This window comes from Symphalangus syndactylus, chromosome 21, assembly GCF_028878055.3.
Source record: "Symphalangus syndactylus isolate Jambi chromosome 21, NHGRI_mSymSyn1-v2.1_pri, whole genome shotgun sequence".
In the NCBI taxonomy this organism is placed as follows: Eukaryota; Metazoa; Chordata; class Mammalia; order Primates; family Hylobatidae; genus Symphalangus; species Symphalangus syndactylus.
Genome location: NC_072443.2, coordinates 53,491,024 through 53,515,514, shown reverse-complemented (window position 1 = coordinate 53,515,514; position 24,491 = coordinate 53,491,024). Strand labels below are relative to the sequence as shown.

General features: G+C 45.3%; 1 protein-coding gene across 13 annotated transcripts in view; it reads right to left on the bottom strand.

Moving 5' to 3' along the window:
* Positions 1–17,410, bottom strand: part of RBSN (rabenosyn, RAB effector) — a 29,621-nt gene extending 12,211 nt beyond the window's left edge. Inside the window, exons 1-9 of one of the 13 annotated variants that reach the window (XM_055259481.2) lie at positions 17,230–17,410; positions 16,329–16,478; positions 14,725–14,900; positions 14,158–14,477; positions 8,259–8,399; positions 4,076–4,176; positions 3,215–3,260; positions 2,950–3,111; positions 589–830 (exon numbers count right to left, since the gene is read on the bottom strand). In XM_055259481.2, coding sequence (XP_055115456.2) covers positions 589–830; positions 2,950–3,111; positions 3,215–3,260; positions 4,076–4,176; positions 8,259–8,399; positions 14,158–14,305 — 840 coding nt within the window. In that variant the 5' untranslated portion in view covers positions 14,306–14,477; positions 14,725–14,900; positions 16,329–16,478; positions 17,230–17,410. Of the gene's footprint in view, positions 1–588; positions 831–2,949; positions 3,112–3,214; positions 3,261–4,075; positions 4,177–8,258; positions 8,400–14,157; positions 14,478–14,724; positions 14,901–16,328; positions 16,479–17,220 lie in introns of all 13 variants that reach the window. The other 12 variants (XM_055259485.2, XM_063630267.1, XM_055259480.2 and 9 more) reach the window with 12 other exon arrangements.
* Between the last annotated feature and the right edge of the window lie 7,081 nt (positions 17,411–24,491).

Genomic DNA, 24,491 nt, shown 5'->3' with positions numbered 1-24,491 from the left:
TCACCTGGCCATTAAGGGACCAAGCCAGTCTCACTCCCAGATATTCTTTGCACACTATTTCCTCTCAGAGTATGCATCTAGTAGGGGGGCTGTGGGATCACTCATAGTAACGACAGCTGAGGCATTTGGACAAACTGAGAAGGGGACACTCAGTAAACTAGTGAAGCCTGAAAACTTGTAGAACTTTCTAAAACTTGTAAAGTCTAACACTCCCAAGTGAGTTTCCCAGGATTCTTCTGGCCCACTGTTTATGAACATCTCTAGCTTCTGCCCTCCCCACAGAACCTGTCTACACCACATGGCAACTGCCCTTCCTCCTCTTGCCTCTGGGCCACCAAAGCCTCCACCCTCCTGCTTTCAAGTGGCCAAGGAAGGCCACTTGAAATGAGTTTGTTGCAACACACCCAGGATGACTCTGACTCACACAGGGCCCTGGCTGGGAAATCATAACATGGGCCTTTAACAGGAACTACAAATAATTCAAACGAGCAACTTCCCAAAGCATTCTCCAGAATCTGCAGGAGTGTATGTAACAAACAGCCAAATCTGCCTAAGAAATTAGACCCAAGACCAGACAGCGCGAATCACCTCGTAGAGCTTCACGATGTCAGGTGTGTGCTCCTTCTCATCAATCTGCTGCTCTCTCTTGAGCAACGTGTCCTTGCAGTGTGTACAGCAGCGGATCCGGTCATCGTCCTTCTCATCCAGGACCGAACTGACACTGCTCATGCTGCTGATGCTGCCTCGGCGGGAGCCATGGACACTGTTGGGTGACTGGCTGGGGCTGGTGTGGGTGCTCAGGGACTCCTTGCTGGCACTGGTGAGCTTGTCTGTAACCATAACACCAACAGGCAGCAATGACCCCCACAGCATCCAATTACCATACCCATGACCTCAAGGTGTCAGTCCACAGGTGTTTTATTTGGAGAGTAATAAGATCAGGCTCCAGCTGTGGGCAAGTACTGCCCCTCTGCCTTCCTGGTGTCAGACTCTGGTGGGAAAGGACTCCACTGCTGCCCCTCCAAATCCAAACAGCCTTGCCTTTCCACCTGCCATTCTCCTCCATTTGCCCTGTGCCTCCAACACAACATTCTCCCAGGAGACTTTCCTCCACAGCCTTCTCCCTATTCCCAAACAACTGGCTCCTACCCTCTCTGAATGGCAGGTCCTCCACGAAAGCCTTTTCCAATTCCCTGAGGCAAAAACTATCCATCCTTCCCATCAGTTCCCACCACATTGCCCATTTTGGAGCACTTTCCATTCTTCTCCCTGTGTACAGTTACATGTACACCCCAGAGCTGCCCTAGGAACCTGTGACTCTTTGTGGGTACAAACTGTGTCTTACTCACACTTGTACCCTTAACATATCCAGCAGGGCCACCCCACAGCAGCTGCCCAGTAAATGCTGGCTAAAGAGCTCAAGAGAAGAAGGGTGAATAGTGTCCCAAAAAGACAGCTTATAAAGTCTCATGTGAGACAGGGAGTTGGTCTCAGGGAGAAAGTATCAAGGTAAAGTGACCTGGTATATGTGAGAGTTGAACAGAAGAGCATCTGTTTTTGTCCCCACATCATCCAGACACCCCATGGCCAACCACAGCACAGTCAGCAGAACTCTGTAGTGTTGCAAATTTACCCCAAACTTCCCAGAAGTCAACGAGATCATCTTCAGCAACTTCTACTCAGCTTGGTTGCAAAGTCCTGGAGGATCGGGTTCCACCTAAACTTTGTCCTCCACACACCCCCAACTATTCTATTTGCTCATCTATTAACCTACCCTGGGCTTTCCAGAATTCCATGCCTTTGCTCCTACTCTTCACTCTACCTAAAATTTCTTTCTCCATCTCTTTTGCAATCCTACTCATCTTTTAAGGCTCTTCTCGAACATCACCTCCCAGCCCTAAGCATCCATGCTCTCACTGTCCCTGAGCCCACAGCACTCAGCATCTCTCATATTATGATATTAGTCTTTTCTCTATGGCAGTGAGTTGTCTGTGACTTATCCCACAGGAAGGGACTAGCCCACTGCTTATATTCAAGACCCTCTTCTCAAAGTCACACTTGCCACTTCCAAGCAGAGCAGACAAAAAGTTGGTCAGCCTCTCCTGAGTTCCTGACACAATCTCTTTCATTGTACGTCTCTCTTTAGAAAGCAATTATTTATTTGTGAGTTTATATTCCCTGATAGATGCTAGACTCCTTGGAAGAATGGACAGTGCCTTATAGGCTTATAGGCCAGAAATGGGCAAAAGATGACCTGTGAGCCAAGTCCAGTCTGCAGGCTGTTTCTATATGGCTCTCAAACTAAGTATAATTTTCACTTTGCTATTTTATTTTATTTATTTATTTTTTTGAGACGGGAGTCTCGCTCGGTCACCCAGGCTGGAGTGCAGTGGCTCAATCTCAGCTCACTGCAGCCTCCACCTCCCAGGTTCAAGTAATTCTCCTGCCTCAGCCTCCCGAGTAGCTGGGACTACAGGTACATGCCACCACGCCAGGCTAATTTTTGTATTTTTATAGAGACAGGGTTTCAACATGTTGGCCAGGCTGGTCTCGAACTCCTGACCTCAAGTGATCCGCCTGCCTCGGCCTCCCAAAGTGCTGTGATTACAGGCATGAGCCACTGTGCCCAGTCTAGTGTTCACATTTTTAAAAGGTTGTTTAAAGAAAGAAGAAATGTCACAGCAACCATATGTGGCCCACAAAGCCTAAATGTATTTACTATCTGATCCTTTACAAAGTTTGCCAATCCCTGTTATAGACCACTGTATCCCTGGCCCCCAGCATAGTACCTAGCCTGTAGTGGGTTTCACAGAATCAGCAACTCAATGAATGAAGATTTCCATGAGCCATTAATTTAACAAAAAGGTTCCACGGTTCCAGTGGTAATTAGCAAATAAGCTAGGCCCAAAAGAAGATGAGGGTCCAGGGCCCTACGTCCAAGTCACCTACTTGCCAAGGGAAGGCTGATGAGCTCCATACACTTCTTGCACATAATAGACCCGCAGAGGCGGCAGTGGTGGCGGCGGTTCCGGATGCTGAACTTATTCCCACAGTCTGGACAGAAAGGGACATCCTGGTCGTTGACCCAAGGCACCACAGACTTTTCTATTGCTTTGGGAAGAGCAGACCAACAAGAAACCAGGCCATTTTAAAGAGAGCTTTGGTCAGGGAAAAAAAGATAGTAAGATGAAGGTGAGCAAAGTTTTAAAGTTACCTCGAATCTTTGCAGACTCAGTATTTGTTCTGTCAAATGCTGTGAGCTGACCGGAAGAAAATAGTGCCAAATGAAATTAACCAGGTGATGTATACATGCTCCACACTTCCCAATACATCAAGCAGGAAATTAGCACATTTGGATTCCTCAAGTCTCATCTGTCATCCCCAACTCCATGAAATCACAAAAACAATTTCACATGGGACAGGGTATTAGTTTTGCATCTAGATCCCACCTCCCTTCCTATGACCCACTTCTAATCCCTTTACTGTCAGTTACCCATTTTAGTAACAACCAGGGGTAGGCAAGGATGGGTAGGGTTAACGATTGACAGCAGTGGAAAACTCTCCATTCTCCATGGTGCTCCTGGACCCTAAAACTGGCCACATATTTCTGCCTTACAAAGTACATATAAAGAACTGTACTTGTGGTTGCTACTATGCCCAGCACACAATCCAGGTTACACACAACAAGCACAACTAGGATGAAAATACACCCGTGAGACCTGGTCACCGCTTCTTTGTTTGCCATCACACACTACGCCTCACTGGATGATTGTGCCTGGGACACCCAAAAGAAGAATCTGAAGGAAGAAAGGTTTTCCGGTACCTGAGTGGGATTCATAGGTGGGAAAAGGGAAGCTAAGCACGTGGCAAGTGTGTCAACCTGGGCCATTCTCTTCAGGAATGCTGGCCCAGGCTAGAACTGTCCACCATGTCCTTTGCACCTCTCTAGAGAAGGTGTTTCTCTGCCACCATCAGATGTATATGATATATACAACACATGCTATAGAAATGTGATTATTTTTCCCCAGAAAATGTGTATTTGCAGAAAAAAATGTTTTAAGAGAGCAAAATTTACCTTCTCTAACCTGATTATTAATTTATTGACTTCCACAACATAGTGGTCAATTCTAGCAGCTCGGTGTTTTTTGAAGTCGGAAAGATGGCTTCTCACAGCACCTAGAGGGAAAGAAGGTAGGGAGACAAATGACTTACAGTTTCTCTGAGGGAGCCTCTCTACCTTACCGCTTATCCCAATGAATTTCAAAAGCAGGCTGGTCAACATAGTCAGACTCCGTCTCTTTCCAAAAAAAAAAAAATAGCCAGGCATGGGCATGTACGCCTATAATCTCAGCTCCTTGGGAGGCCAAGGTGGGAAGATGGCTTGAGCTCAGGAGCTGGAGGCTTCAGTGAGCTATGATCCCACCACTGAACTCTAGCCTGGGTGACAGAGTGAGACCAATTTCAGAAAGAAAAAAATTTATATATTTCAAAAGCAAGTAAAAACTCTAGGATTTTAGAGTCTTACCAAAAATTCAAAAACCAGGAAAGCAAATGGAAGAAAATCTGCTAAATTGTTAACTGCCTTTAGAGGCCACCAAGTACCATATGAGAGACCTGAGAGTATAGTAGATAAGAGCATGGACTCTGGAGTCAGCCTGTGCTCAAGTTTCAATTCTGCCACACTGTGTAACCTTGGACAAATTACTTAACATCTCTGTAACTCTAAGAGTACTCAACTATCAAATGGAATAATAATGGTATCTACTTCACAGAGTTGTTAACGATGATTAAATAAGTTAAAATTTGTGAAGTCTTAACTGACTCTCATGCCAATGTTAAATAAACAGGGTGGTAACATTATGGGCGATTTAAAAATTTTTGAATTATCTTATTGTTTTATACTTTATAAATCTGATACAATATGGTTTTTCCTCAGGATATGGACAATTCTCAAAATGGCCAAAAAAATGTAAATGCTGATAGATTCCCTTGTGGGAGCTAGTTAAGCTGATACCTTCCTCAGTCCAGCAGCCAAAACCCAGGACAAACGTCTGCAACACAAATAGCTTACTGTCTGAGTAACTGAAATATCCCCTGCTCAGTCTCACCTGTTCCAGAAACATATTGCCCTCAACCCTCCCGCACTCAGTGCATGTCCTCTTCCCAGTGATCACCTATTCATTTATAGACACAATGTAACAGAATTTGTCACATGCCATACTTTAAAAAAAATTTTTAATTGCCAAATAAAAATTGCATATATTCACCGTGTACAACATGATGTTTTGAAATATTTATACATTGGGAAATGGCTAAACTAGCTAATTACCACATGCGTTACTTCATATACTTATCACTTTTTGTGGTGACAACACAGTCTACTCTCACTGATTTTCAAGAATACAAGATATTTTTTATTAACTATAATCAGGCCAGGTGCGGTGGCTCATGCCTGTAATCCCAGCACTTTGGGAGGCCGAGGAGCATGGATCACTTGAGGCCAGGAGTTCAAGACCCGTCTGACCAACACGGTGAAACCCTGTCTCTACTAAAAATACAAAAATTAGCTGGGCATGGTGGTGCATGCCTGTGGTCCCAGCTACTCAGGTGGCTGAGGCACGAGAATTGAACCCAGAGGCAAAGGTTGCAGTGAGCCAAGATCACAGCAGCGCACTCGAGCCTGGGTGACAGAGGAAGACTGTCTCAGAAAAACAAACAAACAAAAAACTATAAACCACCACCTTATACAACAGATCTCTTGATTTATTCCTCCCGACTGAAATTTTGTATCCTTCGATCAGCATCTCCACATGCTATACTCTTTTTATTTATTTTTGGCACAGAGTCTCGCTCTGTCGCCCAGGCTGGAGTGCAGTGGCGAAATCTCTGGGCTCACTGCAATCTCCACCTCCCAGGTTCAAGCAATTCTCATGCCTCAGCCTCCCGTAACTTGGATTACACACATGTGCCACCATACCCACCTAATTTTTGTATTTTTAGTAGAGACAGGGTCTCACCACATTGGCCAAACTGGTCTCAAATTCCTGGCCTCATGTGATCCACCTGCCTTGGCCTCCCAAAGTGCTGGGATTACAGGTGAGCCACTGCACCTGGCCACACATGCTATACTCTTAACCATCCACATGTCTTTTCTTCCCTAATCATACTCTAACATCTAATTAAACTTTAATTTAGAATTCTTAGGGGTGACCATAAATATTAACTGCTAAAATTTGCCATTCATTTGACCTACAATTTGTGACTTCAGTTACTGCAACTGGCAACTTAATCAGAAAATCACTCTAGTAATCTCACATTGGCAATCATGAAACAAGGTATCACAAACAAGCTATCATAAATAAATATTAACTTCTAAAAATTGCCATTCACTTGACCTTCTACAATTTGTGACTGTCTTCAGTTGCTGCAACTGGCAACTTAATCAGAAAATCACCCCAGTAATCTCACCTGGGCAATCATGAAACAAAGCTAATAAGAATTCATGTGTCCAAAATTTCTCCTTCATGTTTTGGATTGGCTTTCATATGTATCTCATAATTACATATATGTATTATTATTATTATTTATTTATTTTTTGAGACAGAGTCTCGCTCTGTCACCCAGGCTGGAATGCAGTGGCGCAATCTCGGCTCACTGCAACCTCTGCCTCCCGGATTCAAGCAATTCTCCTGCCTCAGCCTCCCGAGTAGCTGGGATTACAGGCATGTGCCACCACGCCCAGCTAATTTTTTTGTATTTTTAGTAGAGATGGGGTTTCACCACGTTGGCCAGGCTGGTCTCGAACTCCTGACCTTGTGATCCACCCGCCTTGACCTCTCAAAGTGCTGGGATTACAGGGGTGAGCCACTGCGCCCTGCTGCAATTTTCTCCTGCAATAATAAAAATGTTTCCATTCTCCAATACAGTAGCAAATAGCCACAAGCGGACATAGAACACTTAAAATGTGGTTAGTGTGTGGTACAGGAAGTGACTTTTAATTTTATTTCATTTTAATTTATTTAAACTTAAATAGCCCACGACTAGTGGCTACCGAATGGACAGCACAGTTGTAGGACTTTCCTTATTCAAAGAGACACCTTGTATAACGGCACTAAAAAGATACAGTGGATGAGACTGGGTAAATTTTGCTTTCCTTCTTAGAGCTCCAGTTTCCTCATCCATAAATGGGAAAAAGGACCACTACTCCACAAGGCTTTTGTGAAAGGTGAACAAGACCATAAACATGAAAATTGAATAAATCACAAGGGAATAATAAATAAATAAAGGAATAACTACCCATTTCATGGACAGAAAATATTTTATTATGTTAATGACTGTTATCATTAGACAGTTAAAGGATATGTAGGCAGGCATACATATCCGGATCACGCCTGTAATCCTGGCACTCTGGAAGGCTGAGATGGGAGGATCACTTGAGCCCAGGAGTTCAAGACCAGCCTGGGCAACATAGGACCCTGTTTCTACAAAAAATACAAAAATTAGCCAGGTGTGATGGTGTGCACCAGTAGTCTCAGCTACTGAGGAGGCTGAAGTGAGAGGATCACTTGAGCCTGGAATGCAGTGAGCCATGATGGAGCCCTGGACTCCAGCCTGGACAACACAGTGAGACTCTGTGTCCAAAAAAAAAAAAAAAAAAGATATGTTAGATAGTTCAACTAAGTGTGAGTGGCATGATAAACAGCTTTATTGAGATATAATTCACATACATACACCATTTAAAGCAAATACAGTGGTTTTTAGCATTTTCAGAGTTGTACAATCATCACAATAAATTTTAGAGAATTTTTATCATCCCAAAAACATGAAAGTAGGTAGATGTTACTATAATTATCCAAAAAAGTAAGCTGCATAAACCAGTGCCTGTCACTGGGCAGGTAATGTCCTATGTGAGAGGAAAGATTCATTAATGGACTCTGTGCCTGGGCTGACGTCAGAGAGATATGGATTCATACCCTACTTCTGCAGTTTACTCGCTGTTTGTCCCTGGGCAGGTTCTCATGAGGTGCAGTAAAGATCTAACAAGACCACAGGTATAAGAACTTAATGTAGTGCCTAACACAAAGTGGATGCTCAGCTGGTTCTCTTCCATTTTCTTCCCCCAACAAGGACATAAGGTCCATGAGAAGCTTAGACCATTATGGTTTACTGATGCCTCCTCAGCCAACTCTTAAAACTTTACCTAGAACATAGCGGATACTCAATAACCACTTGCTCAATGAATAAATGAATTTTCTTACCAAGCTCCTGGGGTTCCCACATGTAAGGATCAACCCCTCCATAGCTGAAAGACTCATATCCTTGGGTCCCTGACTCTGCTCGATCATCCCCTTCTCGTTTCAACAACCTGTCCTTTGCTTTCTTAGCCTTCTGGACAAGACCTTGAAAAGTGGAACAAATAATACAAATGAGCCATGAAGAACACCCAGTAAAGAGTCAAAAGAAATCTCAAAAAACAAGAATTGACGAAATAATTATCATTTGTTTAAAAATGCACCAGAAATATTTAGATCCCAAGTAAAATGCAGGAACAAGCACATAAACACTATATTACAAATACCACAGAGCAATACACTGGTTAGTCAATATTAGCATTAAATTGGTTTAGGCAGCTAACATATGGGCTAAATTACTGCTCATTGCCAAATTTAAGAGCACAATTAAATAAAAGTGCTAAAATCAAATTTGATGAGGAAAACAGGGTGATGGAAGTGTTTTCTTCTTTATCTTAATTGGAGTGGTGGTTAAGTAGGTATAAACATTTTTCAAAACTTTTTGAATTGGGCCAGGCGCAGTGGCTCACACCTGTAATCCCACAAGGGAGGCAAATTGCTTGAGTCCAGGAATTCAAGCCAGCCTGGGCAACATGACAAAACCCCATCTCTACTAAAAATACAAAAAACTAGCTGGGTGTGGTGGCATGCACCTGTAGTCCCAGCTACTTGGGAGGCTGAGGTGGGAGAATCACCTGAGCCCAGGAGGTCGCGGCTACAGTGAGCTGAGATGCTGAGATTGTGCCACTGCACTCCAGCCTGGGCAACCAGAATGAGACCCTGTCTCAAAAAAAAAAAAAGAAAAAAAAAATTAAAGTGTACACTTAAAAACTACACCTCAGTTAAAATAAAGTTTTTTAAAAAACCAAGTTCTATAGTACTAATTCATTTACCCCAGAAACTCATGAGTAAATTCTCATTTACCTCCAGGATGGGATTCAGCTAAACCTCCATCCCTGGACTGGTGTTCCCCATAGGCTTAACTGGACACAGAGTTCTTCCTTCCCCACTACTGCCCACACACTTATTGAATGCATGTGAGAATATTTGCAAAAAGCTTCTAGAAACAGATATAACATCTACAACATAACACAAACAGAACCAGATTTGTTAAGAAGAGAAAATGAACATTTCCTGCATTTAGCCCTTGTATGTACCAGGCATAATGCAAAGTGCTTGCAAATATATTATGCCAGTTCATGCTCACAATGTTATAAGGCAGGTGATAGCCCTACTTACAAATGAGGAAACGACATCAAAGACGGTGTATAACCTGCTTCACCTAAGATCACAGAGCTTACAGGTAACAGCAGGGCTGGAAGTAGACACCTCACATGCCTGAAATGAGAGCTCTAGCTCTCCCCCGCTAGTGCTGATTCACAAACTATGCCTCTGCACAACATGGGTTCTGCCACCTGTGCTGGTGCAGAGAACCACCTGTTAAACTGAACAATCAGCTGGTGTGGGGTGGGAAGAAGTCTCAGTTCTAAGTCGCTCTCTCATGAATGTTCTTTAATCTTGGATGACTGCTATCCCTTTCTTCCACCAGAATCTAGTAGAAAATATCAGACTGAATATAAAATGATATCATTACTTTTACTTTTTATTTATTTTTTAGAGACAGGGTCTCGCTCTGTCACCCAGGCTGGAGTGTAGTGGCCGATCATAGCTCACTGCAGCCTCAATCTCTTGGGCTCAAGTGATCCTCTCGCCTCAGTCTCTCAAGTAGCTGGGACTACAGGTGTGCACCACCATGACTAGGTAAATTTTTTTAAAAAACATTTTTTTGTAGAGATGTTGCCCAGGCTTGCAGGCAGAGGGTGAGATTGATAAGAATACACTTGTCTTTTTTTTTAAGACAGTCAAGCCAATAAGCAAACTTCCTGATTATTGGTCACTGTGGGACAGCTTTGTCCAAACTGGAAAAATACCAAAACAAAAGGACATCCTTTAAAATGCACTAAAGTCGTTTTTTTTGTTTGTTTGTTTTTTTGAGACAGAGTTTCACTCTTGTCGCCCAAGCTGGAATGCAATGGCAGCAATCTCAGCTCACTGCAACCTCTGCCTCCCAGGGGTTCAAGGGATGCTCCTGCCTCAGCCTCCCGAGTAGCTGAAATTACAGGCACGTGCCAACACACCCAGCTAATTTTTGTATTTTTTTTAGTAGAGACGGGGTTTCACGACATTGGCCAGGCTGGTCTCAAACTCCTGGCCTCAGGTGATCCACCCACCTCGGCCTCCCAAAGTGCTGGGATTACAGGCATGAGCCACTGTCCCTGGCCTAAAGCAGTCTTTTCTAGTAACAGGGGAGAGAAAACTGCCCGATGTGAACAAAGGGTCTAGCAAACAGGAATGTGAGTTAGCAAATAACAATTCATTTTTGCAAACAAGACTAAAGTATCAGGTTAAACAGGCAATCTATACCATTTAACCACTTTTAGGAGACAGAAAAACTGCCTGGCAACCTTCCCAGAATGGACACAGCCTTTCCAGAGAAGGCCAATTAAGAATAATCCCATATATTTTTAAAAACACTAACAAAGCAAGAAGCCACAGTCAATTTTCAGCTATCTTTTCTTCTACTTACTGAAAATGGGCTAAACTGGAGCTGAACCAGGACTGGGCCTCGAACCCACTAACTTTTTACTAATGACTAGTCTACTTTTTTGAACTGCCCCCAAAACCTAATACTAAGGTTCACTCTTTTGGCTTTAACTTTTCACTTGCCTAAAACTAACCATGTCATAACATTTCTAAGAATCAAAAGACCAAATGGAGAGGTAATCTGCTTTCTAAAGGGCTTTTCAAAAAACCTTTCATGTCAATCCTTAAAACTTTACTTTCCTGATTCTGAAATGCAGAAAACTGCAACATAATCAAGAATTCCTGTCTAACTAAAGACACAGTCATTAATAGTACTAGAGGTAGAGATGTCGGGGGTAAGGCAGGGTGGGAAATAAAGTGAAAAACCAAGAAGGTCTTTTCTTTCTTTTTTTGAGATGGTTTCACTCTGTTGCTCAGGCTAGAATGTTAACAGCCTTGATCTCCCGAGCTGAAGCAATCCTCCCACCTCAGCCCCCTGGGTAATTGAGACTACCAGTGTGTGCCACTATGACTAGCTAATTTTTTTAAATTACTTTTTTGTAGAAATGGTCTCGCTATGTTGCCCAGTCTGGTCTCCTGAGCTCAAGCAATCCTCCTGCCTTGGCCTCCCAAAGTACTAGAATTACAGGCGTGAGCCACCGCATCCAGCTGAAGTAACGAAGTAACTTTATTTTGTGTTTTTGTTTTTGAGTCAGAGTTTCACTCTGCTGCCCAGGCTGGAGTGCAGTGGCATAATCATGGCTCACTGCAGCTTCAACCTTCCGGGCTCAAGGGATCCTTCTGCCTCAGCCTCCCAAGTGGCTAGGACTACAAGTGTATGTCATCATGCCCAGCTAATTAAAAAATTTTTTTTTCTTTTTGGACAGGATCTGTGTTGCCCAGGCTGGTCTCAAACTCCTAAGCTGAAGCGATCCTCCCGCCATGGCCTCCCAAAGTGCTGGGATTACAGGTGTGAGCCACTGTGCCCAGCCAAGGATCCTTTCAAGTTTCTTTCACAAGGCACAAAATTTCCATTCTATTTAGTATTCCTTAAATAGATTCCCATATCTGTATTCTCTAAATAACCTTAAACATTTTTCCTCTTAAAAAAGGGTCACTATAGGAATCTGGGAACATTGTCTAACCTCTCTACCCACTGGTATCACCAGTTTGAGCAATGGCATTGTATATGACTTAGTTCAGCTGACGCCAAGACTGGAAGCTAATTGAAAATGATGGAGGCTCTTTGGTTGTCCAAAGGAATCTTATATAATCAGGTGTTTTAGTTTTGTTTTTGCTTCATTTCCCCCAGGAAGCTGCAATGCATGCAGTGATTGGAACACCGGGCCTCTCACCCTCAGTGATGTCACGTGCAAAGGGCAGCACTGGACTTACAGATGATAGAAGACCTACGTTCCAGGCCTAGCTCTGCCAATTCCTGTGTGACCATGGATAAGTAACTCAACATCTCTTGAGCCTCACTTCACTTACTATCTATAAAATAAGACCAATCACCTTCTTGCAGAGATCTTAGGAGAGTCAGATGAAATAATAATGTCTGTGAAAGAAACTCTAAAAACTATAAAGCACAGCATTTTTTCCCCCTCCTAATAGTTTTGGCTCTGCTCTACAGCCTCTACAGCCAGAAGCCACCTCATCCACCAAAGCCCTCAGGATTTCAGAAATGTTTGCCTTTGTTGTTTTTGGATAGAAGTTATAACTGTTTATGCTTTTAGAAACTCTTTTTTACTGAACAGAAAAGAGAGAGAGTGGGACTCTAGGGACAAACATCTGATTACAAAGTGCATATGATTCACCTGTCTGAAAGCCAAAGTCCACTTAGAAATACATGATCATTCCTTTCTTTCCCTCCCAATAATGACTGTGAATACAACATCCAGAACTTTTTAATCTCATGGCCTTCAGAAATGCTTCCAGCTGTGAGAAGCAAGTTAGCCGAATAACTACAAAAGTAAGTTCCAGAGGAGCAGCATCTTTGTTGTGTGTGTGTGTGTGTGTGTGTCTGAGAGAGACAGGGTCACTCTCTCTGTTGCCCAGGCACGAGTGCAGTGGCACAATCATCGCTCACTACAGCCTTGACCTCCCTGGGCTCAAGTGATCCTCCTACCTCAGTCTCCTGAGTAGCTGGGACTACAGGCGTACACCATCATGCCTGGCTAGTTTTTTTTTTATTTTTTTGTGAGACGGGGTTTCGCCATGTTGCCCAGGCTGGTCTTGAACTCCTGAGCTCAAGTGATCTGCCCACCTTGGCCTCCCAAAGTGCTGGGAATAGAGGCATGAGCCACTGTGCCCGCCCAGAGGAACAGCATCTTATCTGGAGGTTAGAATTTGATGTCCAGGAAATACAATAAACATATGTATAGTCAAAAGTACCTTTGAAAAATTCTTTCCGGCCGGGCGCGGTGGCTCACGCTTGTAATCCCAGCACTTTGGGAGGCCGAGGCGGGCGGATCACGAGGTCAGGAGATCGAGACCACAGTGAAACCCCGTCTCTACTAAAAATACAAAAAATTAGCCGGGCGTGGTGGCGGGCGCCTGTAGTCCCAGCTACTCGGAGAGGCTGAGGCAGGAGAATGGCGTGAACCCGGGAGGCGGAGCTTGCAGTGAGCCGAGATTGCGCCACTGCACTCCAGCCTGGGCGACAGAGCGAGACTCCGTCTCAAAAAAAAAAAAAAAAAAAAAAAAAAAGAAAAATTCTTTCCACAACTCTCTCAGACCTGAGCTCTTGGAAGCTCAAAAACCAAGGTTATTAGGTTGTTTCTTTTGTTCTTCAACTATGACGTTCCTTTTTCTGGGCTATAGAGGGCAAGATACCAATTGGGGAAAGAAGGATGGTGGGAAGGCTTAAATTTGTGACAGGTAAAATGGGTGCATAATGTGCCTCCATCATCATAGCAAAGGAAAGAAATTCCTCTCCAAAGCCTGTTAGGCTGGTGGTTAAAGAACAGTCAAGCCAAATCACAGCAATTACATTTACTAGATTCAAAGTCAGACTGTGTTTCACTGAGTGGCTTCAGACAAGTTATCTAATCTCCCTGTGTCTGGCTCGAAATGTGGCTCACAGCCACACAGTTATTGTGAGGATTAAATGAAATTAATAAACAGGGAGACCCTGAAAATGCCTGGCACATGACAAACACTAGTCATCTATTTGCTACTACTATTATCATATTCCTGTGGCAACACCGAAGCTGATGAGAACTATCCCGTGAGTTAAAGCTCTCAATGACAGCAGGGGATAGGCAAGGTCCTCGCCTCTTACTTTTAATTTGCCCTTTGACATCACGGTCTTCCCCCGAGTGTTCTTCCTCGTAATGTGAGTGAAGCTGATAGAAAGACTGCAGATCCTTCAGGCACAGAGGGCAGAGGAAGCCCTCCCTCACTTCCCCTGGGTCATCCAGAGAAGCCATGGCGGTGCCACTCTCAACCCTAGGAAGGCAGGGATCTCATGCCAAGAGTCAGCTTGATTCCTCCCAAGGAACCATGGTTCCCGCAGCATTAGCTTAATCAAGCAGCACACAGATGGCGAGGAAGTGGCTTCATGGCCCTGGATGAGGTTTCCTCTCTGGAGTAGGAGGAGCCCTAAGAAAGAAAGGAAGAAGGGAAAAAATGCCGATTCAGGCAAACTGGTAGCAATTGAGGATTTTCTTCATTCTTTTCACAGTTCAACGGGGTACTTAATGTTTGTTCAGTGCAAGTCTGAGAAAACAAACTCTTTCTCAAATCCTTAGATCAAGCAAGCTGCAAAACCTAAGATGTGAAAACATCACTGGAGAACAACAACTCAATGAAGTGGGAAGCACAGATTCTTGAAATAAGCAAACAATACCTTGGCAATTCTCTTACATTCATTCCAAATGATCCAACTTCATAATTCATATGCCACTTTAGCCACTGGGGGAATGTCTGAAGTACTTATCAACAAACAGAAGTTTTTACTTGATGCTCTTTACCTTGATTGTTTATTCAACCACATATAGTAAGTTCTTGATACTTGTAAGACACCTGTGTTAGAAATACAAAGATGAAAAAGATATAGTATCTGCCATAAAAACATACAAAAAATCAAAAATCCTAACATCAGTTAAAGAGAAACATTAGAAACCTACTAGTCAAAAAGAAAAAAATCTATTTTATATTTGTAGAGCACTTATCTCTAATGGGCTTACTAGATTTTATTTTTTAAGAGACAGCATCTTGTTCTGTCACCCAGTGAGCTATAATTGCTCACAATAGCCTCGACCTTCTGGGTTCAAGTGATCCTCCTGCCTCAGCCTCTCAAGAAGCTGGGACTACAGGAGTATGCCACCACACCCAGCTGTTTTTTAAATTATATAAAAAGACACATTCTTGCTATGTTTCCCAGGCGGGTCTCTAACTCCTGGCCTCAGGCAATCCTCCTGCCTGAGCCTCCCAAACTGCTGAGATTACAGGTGTGAGCCACTGCACCCTGATAAGAGCTTATAAGCCATTAAGTGACAGTTAAGTAGCAAACCTGATGTTTTCACTGCTTCAAAAATAAAAGGCTGGCCCAGGCATGGTGGCTCACGCCTGTAATCCCAGCACTTTGGGAGGCCGAAGCAGGCGGATCACCTGAGGTCAGGAGTTCGAGACCAGCCTGGCCAATATGGTGAAACCCCCATCTCTACTAAAAATACAAAAATTAGCCGGATGTGGTGGTAGGTGCCTGTAATCCCAGCTAGTGGGGGGACTGAGGCAGGAGAATTGCTTGAACCCAGGAGGCGGAAGTTGCAGTGAGCCGAGATCTTGCCATTGCACTCCAGCCTGGGCAACAAGAGCGAAACTCCGTCTCAAAAAAGTAAATAAATAAATAAATAAATAAATAAATAAATAAATAAATAAATGGATTTGGTGCCTAAACATTTCAGGGCTTAATAAGTTACATTCTCTGTCTTACTGGCCCATGGCAAAGTCACTTCCAATGTAACCTCATCAAGACTCCCAGTCACAAGAGAAACTGAGACAAAACCATTCCACAAAAGCAGAGAAATTTCTCCCCAAGAACCTGGGGCTACAAGCCACAGTATATAGTGAGGGGAGATGTGCGACTCTCAGCTTTGGATGGACTGTAGAAGACCACCGAGGAGGGACTGCCTAGTCCTCAAAGCTGAAGGGTGGCAGCAACTCAGAAAATAAACAAATGAGACACCAGGTCCCTATTTTTTCCCTCTAGTTAAGAAACCCAGTGACTTCATAAATTTTCCACTGGAATATACCAGCTCTAGGTCTGGCCTGTTCCCTCCACAGCCAGTGGTTCCTCTGATGCTGACTCTGACAGCTCCCTTTCTTCCTACGCACTCACCCCTAACGACCACAAATCAAACACAAAGCCCACCACATCCATGCCATACAACCACCCTTCACGCCTCAGCCCAAACCCAAACCTCACTTCCTCAAAGAAATGCCTCTTACTCAGAGCATCAGAATGGACCTTTCCTTCACAGCACTCATCTCAATTTACAACCGCAGGTACATACGTGAAGTGACCAAGTAAGACTAAAATCTAGGAGGGCACAGACTCTGTTTTCCGCTTCGCCGTCTCCCCAGGGTTTAGCACAGTACCTGGCACACATAATGAAGAAGCACAATAAAGCTCCATGAATGAACGAAGGAATGAACGAACTCCAAAATCATATAATTAAGCATACACCATAAAGAAATCTAACACAAACCACCGAATCGGACCCCACAACCATAACTGAACACATAAGCAAGCCCCTCGCACTCTAAATCACGTAAAAAGTAAAACAAACAAACAAACAAAAAAAACTACATGTTCTGCAACCGTACATCCAGCAATGTCACCCCGCCACATGCCGCATCGACGACACATCCCACAGCCGCACTCAACCCGGCCTCACGACCGCACACAACCACAACCCACATAACTAACACGATTATACACACGTCGCATGACCACACACAACACGAACGACTCAACCCCATGGAGCAGGCATGACAACGTCACACATCGCACAAACACCACACAAAACATTCCAAACATCTCCACACAAACTCAGAACACAAACGCTTCAGCTTTACACAACCAGAGAATCAAACACAACCGCTCGGGAGACAAGCACCCACCCACCCCCCCCACAGCTGCACAACCAAACCCAAGTGTATACGCCCCGCGTAACCGCACAACCACACAGAGCCCAACCATCACAGGCACACACAAGCTAAACGCACGGCCTGAAAGTCCCATCTCCCACCTCTCACGTCACACCCACTACAACCACACACGGCCTGCCCGTCTCCGTTCTGGAGGAGTCGTCTCCCCGCCCCCCAGACAGGGCCTGACCCTCTGTACCCGGCCGGGCTCCTGCGGGCACGCAGGTCTGTCCCGTCCTCGGGCCCGGGCTCTCGGCCTCCACCGTCCCTCACTCAGCCGCGGCCGCCATCTCCATCAGTCGCTCGGAACTCGGCAGGTGCGCCTGCGGCGGCGACGAAACCGGAAGACAGGCTGGTAGACGCCTGTCGAGTGCCGAGTCTTCGAGGGCGCGAAAAGGGAGGATACGTATTCGAATAGTGGAGGGCGGGCCGGCGGCTTCTGCGCAGGCGCTTTCCGAACCAGGGCGGGGATGAGAGGGGCGGAGAGGAGGTGGGGCTCGGTAATTTTGTGCGGTTCTTACGTCCCGAATTCGAACTAACAGCGCGTCAAAGCCAGCCAATGGCTCTGCACCGCATTGTACAGGTGGGAAAGCTGAGACCAGTAGATCTTTGGCTCTTGACCAACGTGCACAAAGAATAAGGCAGCCAAGGAGTCAAAGTTCCTGAGAGCTAGAGACAGAAAAAATATTCAGGGGACGTGGAGGCGATGGAAAGTCCAAGAATAGAACCACATGAGAGTGGAGACTTGGTATGAGAAGGTGTATCCCGGGGGTGTACAGCATGGCCAAACCTGTGGAAAAGATGGCATTTTCAAAAGGCAGGACGATTGATCAGCCAGGACCTACCCCGTGCCTACGCCGTGCTGGGTACCATAGGGTATAGAGAGGCAAAACCTCATCCCAGTCCCGGAGACCTATTTGCTTTGTGCCCTGCACACGTTCTGGACCTTAGCAATGGCCAGGCTGCAGGAGCAAGAGCTGCAGAGAACGATGGGACGATCCTGGGCCTCCGTTTACATCCCTGCAGTGTTACTGGCCCCCTTTTACAGAAGTAAAATGGGGATGATAATGATAGTCTCCGCCTCAGAGGATTGTGAAGATTGAGGTAATTGCACGGTAGGTAGGAGGGTGTCCTGCATACTGGCTTTGCCCATCTCACTTTCCCTGCCTCCAAAAAGTCTTCCCCACCTGGTCTCTGGACAGGAGCACTGAGCCTCCATCACCTTCCATTTAAGGACATGGGGCTCCGGACTTGGAGAGCATTGAGTTTTTGGAAAGCAATCACCAGTGAAAGGGCAGCGAACTAGGGATCTAGAGATCTGGGTTCTAGCCCTGGCTGTACCTTACTTTGTGGCTTTGAACAGGTCCTTTCCCCTTTCTCATCTGTTCTCTCATCTGTACAAAAGAAATTGGCTCCAGTGACTTAGCCTTTTCTCTCAATCTGATGGCCAATTTTTTTTAAACGTTACAATGTCTGCAGGAGTGAATAATGACTTCCCTTTGTTTCTCACAGAGTTCTCTCATCTGTACAAAAGAAATTGGCTCCAGTGACTTGGCCTTTTCTCTCAATCTGATGGCCAATTTTTTTTAAACGTTACAATGTCTGCAGGAGTGAATAATGACTTCCCTTTGTTTACTGATAGAGACAAGGAAGAGGCTTCCTAACCTGTCAGAAGCAAAGCAACATGCCAAGCTCCCCGTCTCCATCACTAGCTTCTGCCTTAGGTCCCAAAAGCCAGGACTTTGGGAGTAAAACCACCCTTTTGAAAGTCTGAGGCCACCGAGGTCCCAGAACGAGCCACACTTACAGGCAGGACTATGTTTTGGGTCGGGCAATGAACGTTTATTAAACCATCATGATTTTTGCTTGTCATTTTATCATTTACAAAAAACATATTTGGTCGGGCGCAGTGGCTCACTCCTGTAATCCCAGCATTTTGGGAGGCCGAGGTGGGCAGATAACTTGAGGTCAGGAGTTCAAGACCAGCTGGCCAACATGGTGAAACCCTGTCTCTACCAAAAATATAAAACATTAGCCGGGTGTGGTGTCGCTCGCCTGTAATCCCAGCTACTCAGGAGGTTGAGGCAGGAGAACCGATTGAACCCAGGAGGCAGAGATTGCAGGGAGCCGAGATTGTCCCACTGCACTCCAGCCTGGGCAACAAAGCGAAACTCCGCCTCAAAAAAAAAGAAAAGAAAAGAAAAAAACATCATATTCATCATTTCATTTGCTCAAAAAAGCAATAGCAATGTGGCCTCAACTTGTAAGTTAATTCTGGAAATCACAGTGGATTGAGCACTGCTCTTGATATAGTTTCTTTTTTTTTTTTTGAGGCGGAGTCTCACTCTGTCCCCCAGGCTGGAGTGCAGTGGTGCGATCTCCGCTCACTGCAAGCTCCGCCTCCCAGGTTCACGCCATTCTCCTGCCTCAGCCTCCCGAGTAGCTGGGACTACAGGCGCCCCCCACCACACCCGGCCGATGTTGTTAATGATAATGACAAAGACCTTCCTATATGCTTCACACTTCATCAAAAGTACTTTCTTTAATCCTTTAGGCAACTCTATGACTATTTCCAGTTTGATAATAATAATAATGACTAATATTTACTGAGGGATTTGCACACGCCAGACACTGTTCTATGTGCTTTCCATATCTTAACTCATTTCATTCTCACACAACCCAGTGATGTACAAACTGTACAAAATGTAATATTATTCCCATTTTATAGAGGGGAAGCTGAGGCACAGAGAGGTTAGGTGACTTGCCCAGGGTCACCAGCTGGTGAGCCTTGAACCCAGAGTCACCTTGCCTTGAGGCTTTCACAATCCCCACTTTTCCTTCCTCTGTGAAGTGCTGATAGACTTCCTGTACCTCCTCAGCCTCCTCCAGGCACCACTCCTGTACTGGGCATAGAGAGGGGATGTAAGCCAATTAGTTCAAAATGGAAGTGTGCACGTGCACACAGATGCTCTGGTGTCAGAGGAGAGACCAGCAGAGTCCCCTGCAGGAATTCACGAAAGGGTTCCCAAAAGCGGGCAGCACATGAGCATGGTCCTTGGGTAGAAACGATTGGGAAGGGCCTTCCAGGCCAGGAGAACAGCATAGGCAAAGGCATAGTTATGGAGAAGAACATGAGTCCTTTGGGAAACTCAGAGAAAAGTTCATTCACACATAGAGGGATGATATCAAGCCACTCCTCCTTGTTCCCAAAACTGTAGGCAGCCACTTCTAGTGAGAGAATCTTGGACAGCTGAGTCTCTTCACCCTTGCCCCCTGCCTTAGGGTTCTCTGTCTTTCTGTCTCTCTATCCCTCTCTCTATCTCACTGTCTCACTTTCTCTTGGCTCTTATTTGTCTAAGTTTATCCCAAGCACAAGACATCTTGGCACCACATTAAAATCCCTGGGCAAGAAAATAAATTATGATATGGGTAACACAAACGTCATTGGGGAAGTTCTGGGCACATCGTGTAACTTCCTGAAGGGCCAACTGCCCTCCAGGCTGGCCTGGCCCCAGCTCCTAGGCCTCTGCCAGCTGCTGTGATCTGAGCCAGTGGGTTGAGGGGGTTGAGGTTGGCACACCCTGTCTGCTGGCACACGGAAACGAGGGTGATGACGGACAGCCTGGCAGAGCCTTGCCTGGAGGATGGAGGGAGGGCATGCTGGGCTGGGCAGTGTCTGAGGGAAGCAGGTGGCAGTTGCTGTGGCCCTGTCAGGAAGGAAGCAGGGAATGAGAAGGAAGAGAAAACGAGGGGAGAAAGGAAGAGGAAGCGGGAGGGAAAGAATGACAAGAAAAAAGCGAAGATGGAGCAAAAGTCGACCTGGGTTTGAATCCCATCCCTGCCACCTGTGGCCACGTGAATGAACCCTGGGCGGGTCACTTAAATTCTCTGAGTTTTGGTTTCCTCATCTGTAAAATGAGATAATTATAGTACTCACCTCTTAAGTTGGAGGGTTAAATAGCTTAATATTTGGAAAGTGTTAGAACAGCGCCTGGCACAGGGGAAGGACTATGTAAATGTTTGTTAAATAAAGAAAAAGGAAGAGCGGTGTGATTCAGATGCCTTGGCTATTGTGTTGCGCTGAGTCAGACAATAGCATGAGGGTGTGAGGATCCAATCTGGTGTCATAGAAATAGCTTTGAGAGTCATGGCCTTGCCAGATGGGATGTCTACAAAAAGAACTCAGAATAGAATCACATAGCAACTAGATTCATTAAATCCAATAGTGGGTGGGGGAACAGCCTCAGCAAACCTGAAAAGCAGGAAACATGGAACTGACTTGGGAGATGTGAGCTGCAAAGTCAACCAGTTTGCAGGTAGTGGACTGGCATTCTCTTTGACAAAGCAGGACCACTCCCAGCCCGTCGGGGCCTGTGGCAAATGGGAAAGAGGCACCAGTCCCTTCTCTCCAACGGACACAACCTTGTGCTGGCACTGAAGCCCTGCATTTGGCAAGTGGGGCACAGACTGGATTTCAGCATCCGCTTACCCCCATCCCCACCCCACTCCCGACTGTGCTGCACACAACCTGCACGGTGGCCCTAAGTGCAGGGAGGAGGAGAATCAAGAGCACAGCGTGGTCCTCAGGTCATGAGAAAAAGTCACGCTGGTTGTCTGCAGCTTCAGATCTCATTCCCTGACCTACATCTTCAGAAATACGCACCTTCAGCCAGTTGAGAAGTTAACCTCAATTTTAACCCAGATTTGAAACAATCTGTGTGTATATGGTATTTTAAGTATTTGAGGGATTTAAGAGAGTTTGGCATGTTAGAGCATCTAACACATTCGTCTCGTGACTCCAGTTTAAAATCTGTAACTCAACAAATGACTTAGGCTTGTGATTTTAAGTTCATTCAACAAACTATGTATTAAGCACCTACCTACATGAGTGCCTGAGATAAACAAAACAGACATTGATCTTTGCCCTCAGGGAGATGACATTCTCATGGAGAGACACAGATCCTAAACAATTAATATACTAAATAAGTGTATTATATAGCACATTAGAAAATGGTAAGTACTATGGAAAAAAAACAGAGTAAAGAGAACAAGGAGTGCCAGGTTGCAGAACTTATAGCATGGTCAGGGTAGGCCTCATTGAGAAGGCAACATTTGAGCAAAGACTTGAAGAAAGTGAGCCATGTGGATGCCTTGGGGAAGAGCATTCCAGGCAGAGGGAACAGCCACTGCAAAGTCCTCATGTGGAAGTGTGCAGGGCAGGTTGCAGAAAAAGTAATGAGGCCAACACCCATGTCCATAGCAATATTATTCACGATAGCCAAACGATAGAGACACCTCAAATGTCCATCAACATGTCAACATAGAATAATCAAAAGAGCCAGCATGCAGTCTTTTTGTTGTTGTTTGTTTGTTTGTTTGTTTTTAGAGACAGGGTCTCACTCTGTCACTCAGGCTGGAGTGCAGTGGTGCAATCATCCCACCTTAGCCTCTTGAGTAGCTGGGACTACAGATATGCACCCCCACACCTAGCTAATGAAGAAAAACAATTAGAGGTGGGGTCTTGCTATGTCACTAGCTCAGAATGTAGTTTAAAGAGAGTTTATTCAAATGCAAAAGTTGAGGACTGCACCCTGGGACTGTACACTTCCAAGTTGTTTTGGCAAGTGCTCTGGAGAACAAACAAGAGGCCCAAGTTTTTAACGAGAAAAAGGATGAGGCTGGGCACAGTGGCTCATGCCTGTAATCCCAACTACTTGGGAGGCTGAGGCAGAAGGATTGCTTGAGGCCAGGAGTTTGAGACCAGCCTTGGCAACATAGTGAAACCCCATTTCTAAAAAAAAAAAAAAAAAAAAAAAAATTGAGTTAAAAAATTAGCTGCGGCTGGGCTTGGTGGCTCACAGCTATAATCCCAGGACTTTGGGAGGCTGAGATGGGTGGATCACCTGAGGTCAGGAGTTTGAGACCAGCCTGGCCAACATGGCAAAACCCCATCTCTACCAAGATACAAAAATTAGCCAGGCGTGGTGGCTCATGCCTGTAATCCCAGCTACTGGGGAGGCTGAGGCAGGAGACTAATTTGAACCTGGGAGGCAGAGGCTGCAGTGAGTCGAGATCACACCACTGCACTCCAGCCTGGGCAACACAGCCGAGACTCTGTCTCAAAAAAAAAAAAAAGAAAGAAAATTAGCCGGGCATGGAGGTGTGCACCTGTAGTCCCAGCTACTTTGGAGGCTGAGGCAGGAGGATCACTTGAGCCCAGGTGTTTATTATTATTATTTTATTATTATTATTATTATTATTATTTGAGACGGAGTTTTCGCTCTTGTTGCCCAGGCTGGAATGCAATGGCATGATCTCGGCTCACTGCAACCTCTGCCTCCCGGGTTCAAGTAATTCTCCTGCCTCAGCCTCCCAAGTAGCTGGGATTACATGCATGTGCCACGACACCCAGCTAATTTTTTGTATTTTTAGTAGAGACGGGGTTTCACCACGTTGGTCAGGTTGGTCTTGAACTCCCGACCTCAAGTGATCCTCCCATCTCAGCCTCCCAAACTGTTGGGATTACAGGCGTGAGCCACCGCCCGGCCAAGCCCAGGTGTTTGAGGTTACAATGAGCTATGATCGTGCTACCACAGTCCAGCCTGGGCAACAGACTGAGACCCTGTCTCAAAAAAGAGAGAGAGAAAAAAAGGACAAATCCGGAGAGCTTACAATTACAGAAGTTGTTCACCAGGAATTCTCATTGGTTTACAGAAATAACATTGGCTAATGATTGGCTATATATTGTTGAACTATAGGGTGTATGGCATTTGATGGCTACTTGGTGTCAGAGCTGGCACAGCAAGTGGGTTCAAGAGGTAATTATTTAGCTCAAGGAGGAGTGAGATGCAACTGCTGTTACATTTTATTTTTTAATTTTTATTTATTTATTTGAGACAGGGTCTCACTCTGTTGCCCAGGCTGGAGTGCAGTGGCGTGATCATGGTTCACTGAAGCCTCGACATCCTGGGCTCAGGTGATCTCCCCACCTCAGCCTCCCAAGTAGCTGGGACTACAGGCACCTACCACCATGCCTGGTTAATTTTTCCATTTTTTGTAGAGATGGGGTTTCACCATATTGCCCGGTTGGTCTCGAACTCCTGAGCTCAAGCAATCTGCCCACCTCAGCCTCCCAAAGTGCTAGGATTACAGGCGTGAGCCACCGAACCCAGTCTGCTGTTACATTTAATTTAATTTAATTTAATTTTTTTTTTTTGAGACAGAATCTCACTCTGTTGCCTAGGCTGGAGTGCAGTGGCACGATCTCAGCTCACTGCAACCTCCACCTCCCAGGTTCAAGTGATTCTCATGCCTCAGCCTCCCGAGTAGCTGGGATCACAGGCATGCATCACCATGCCTGGCTAATTTTTGTATTTTTAGTAGAGATGGGGTTTCACCATACTGGCCAGGCTGGTCTTGAGCTCCTGACCTCAAGTGATCCGCCCGCCTCGGCCTCCCAAA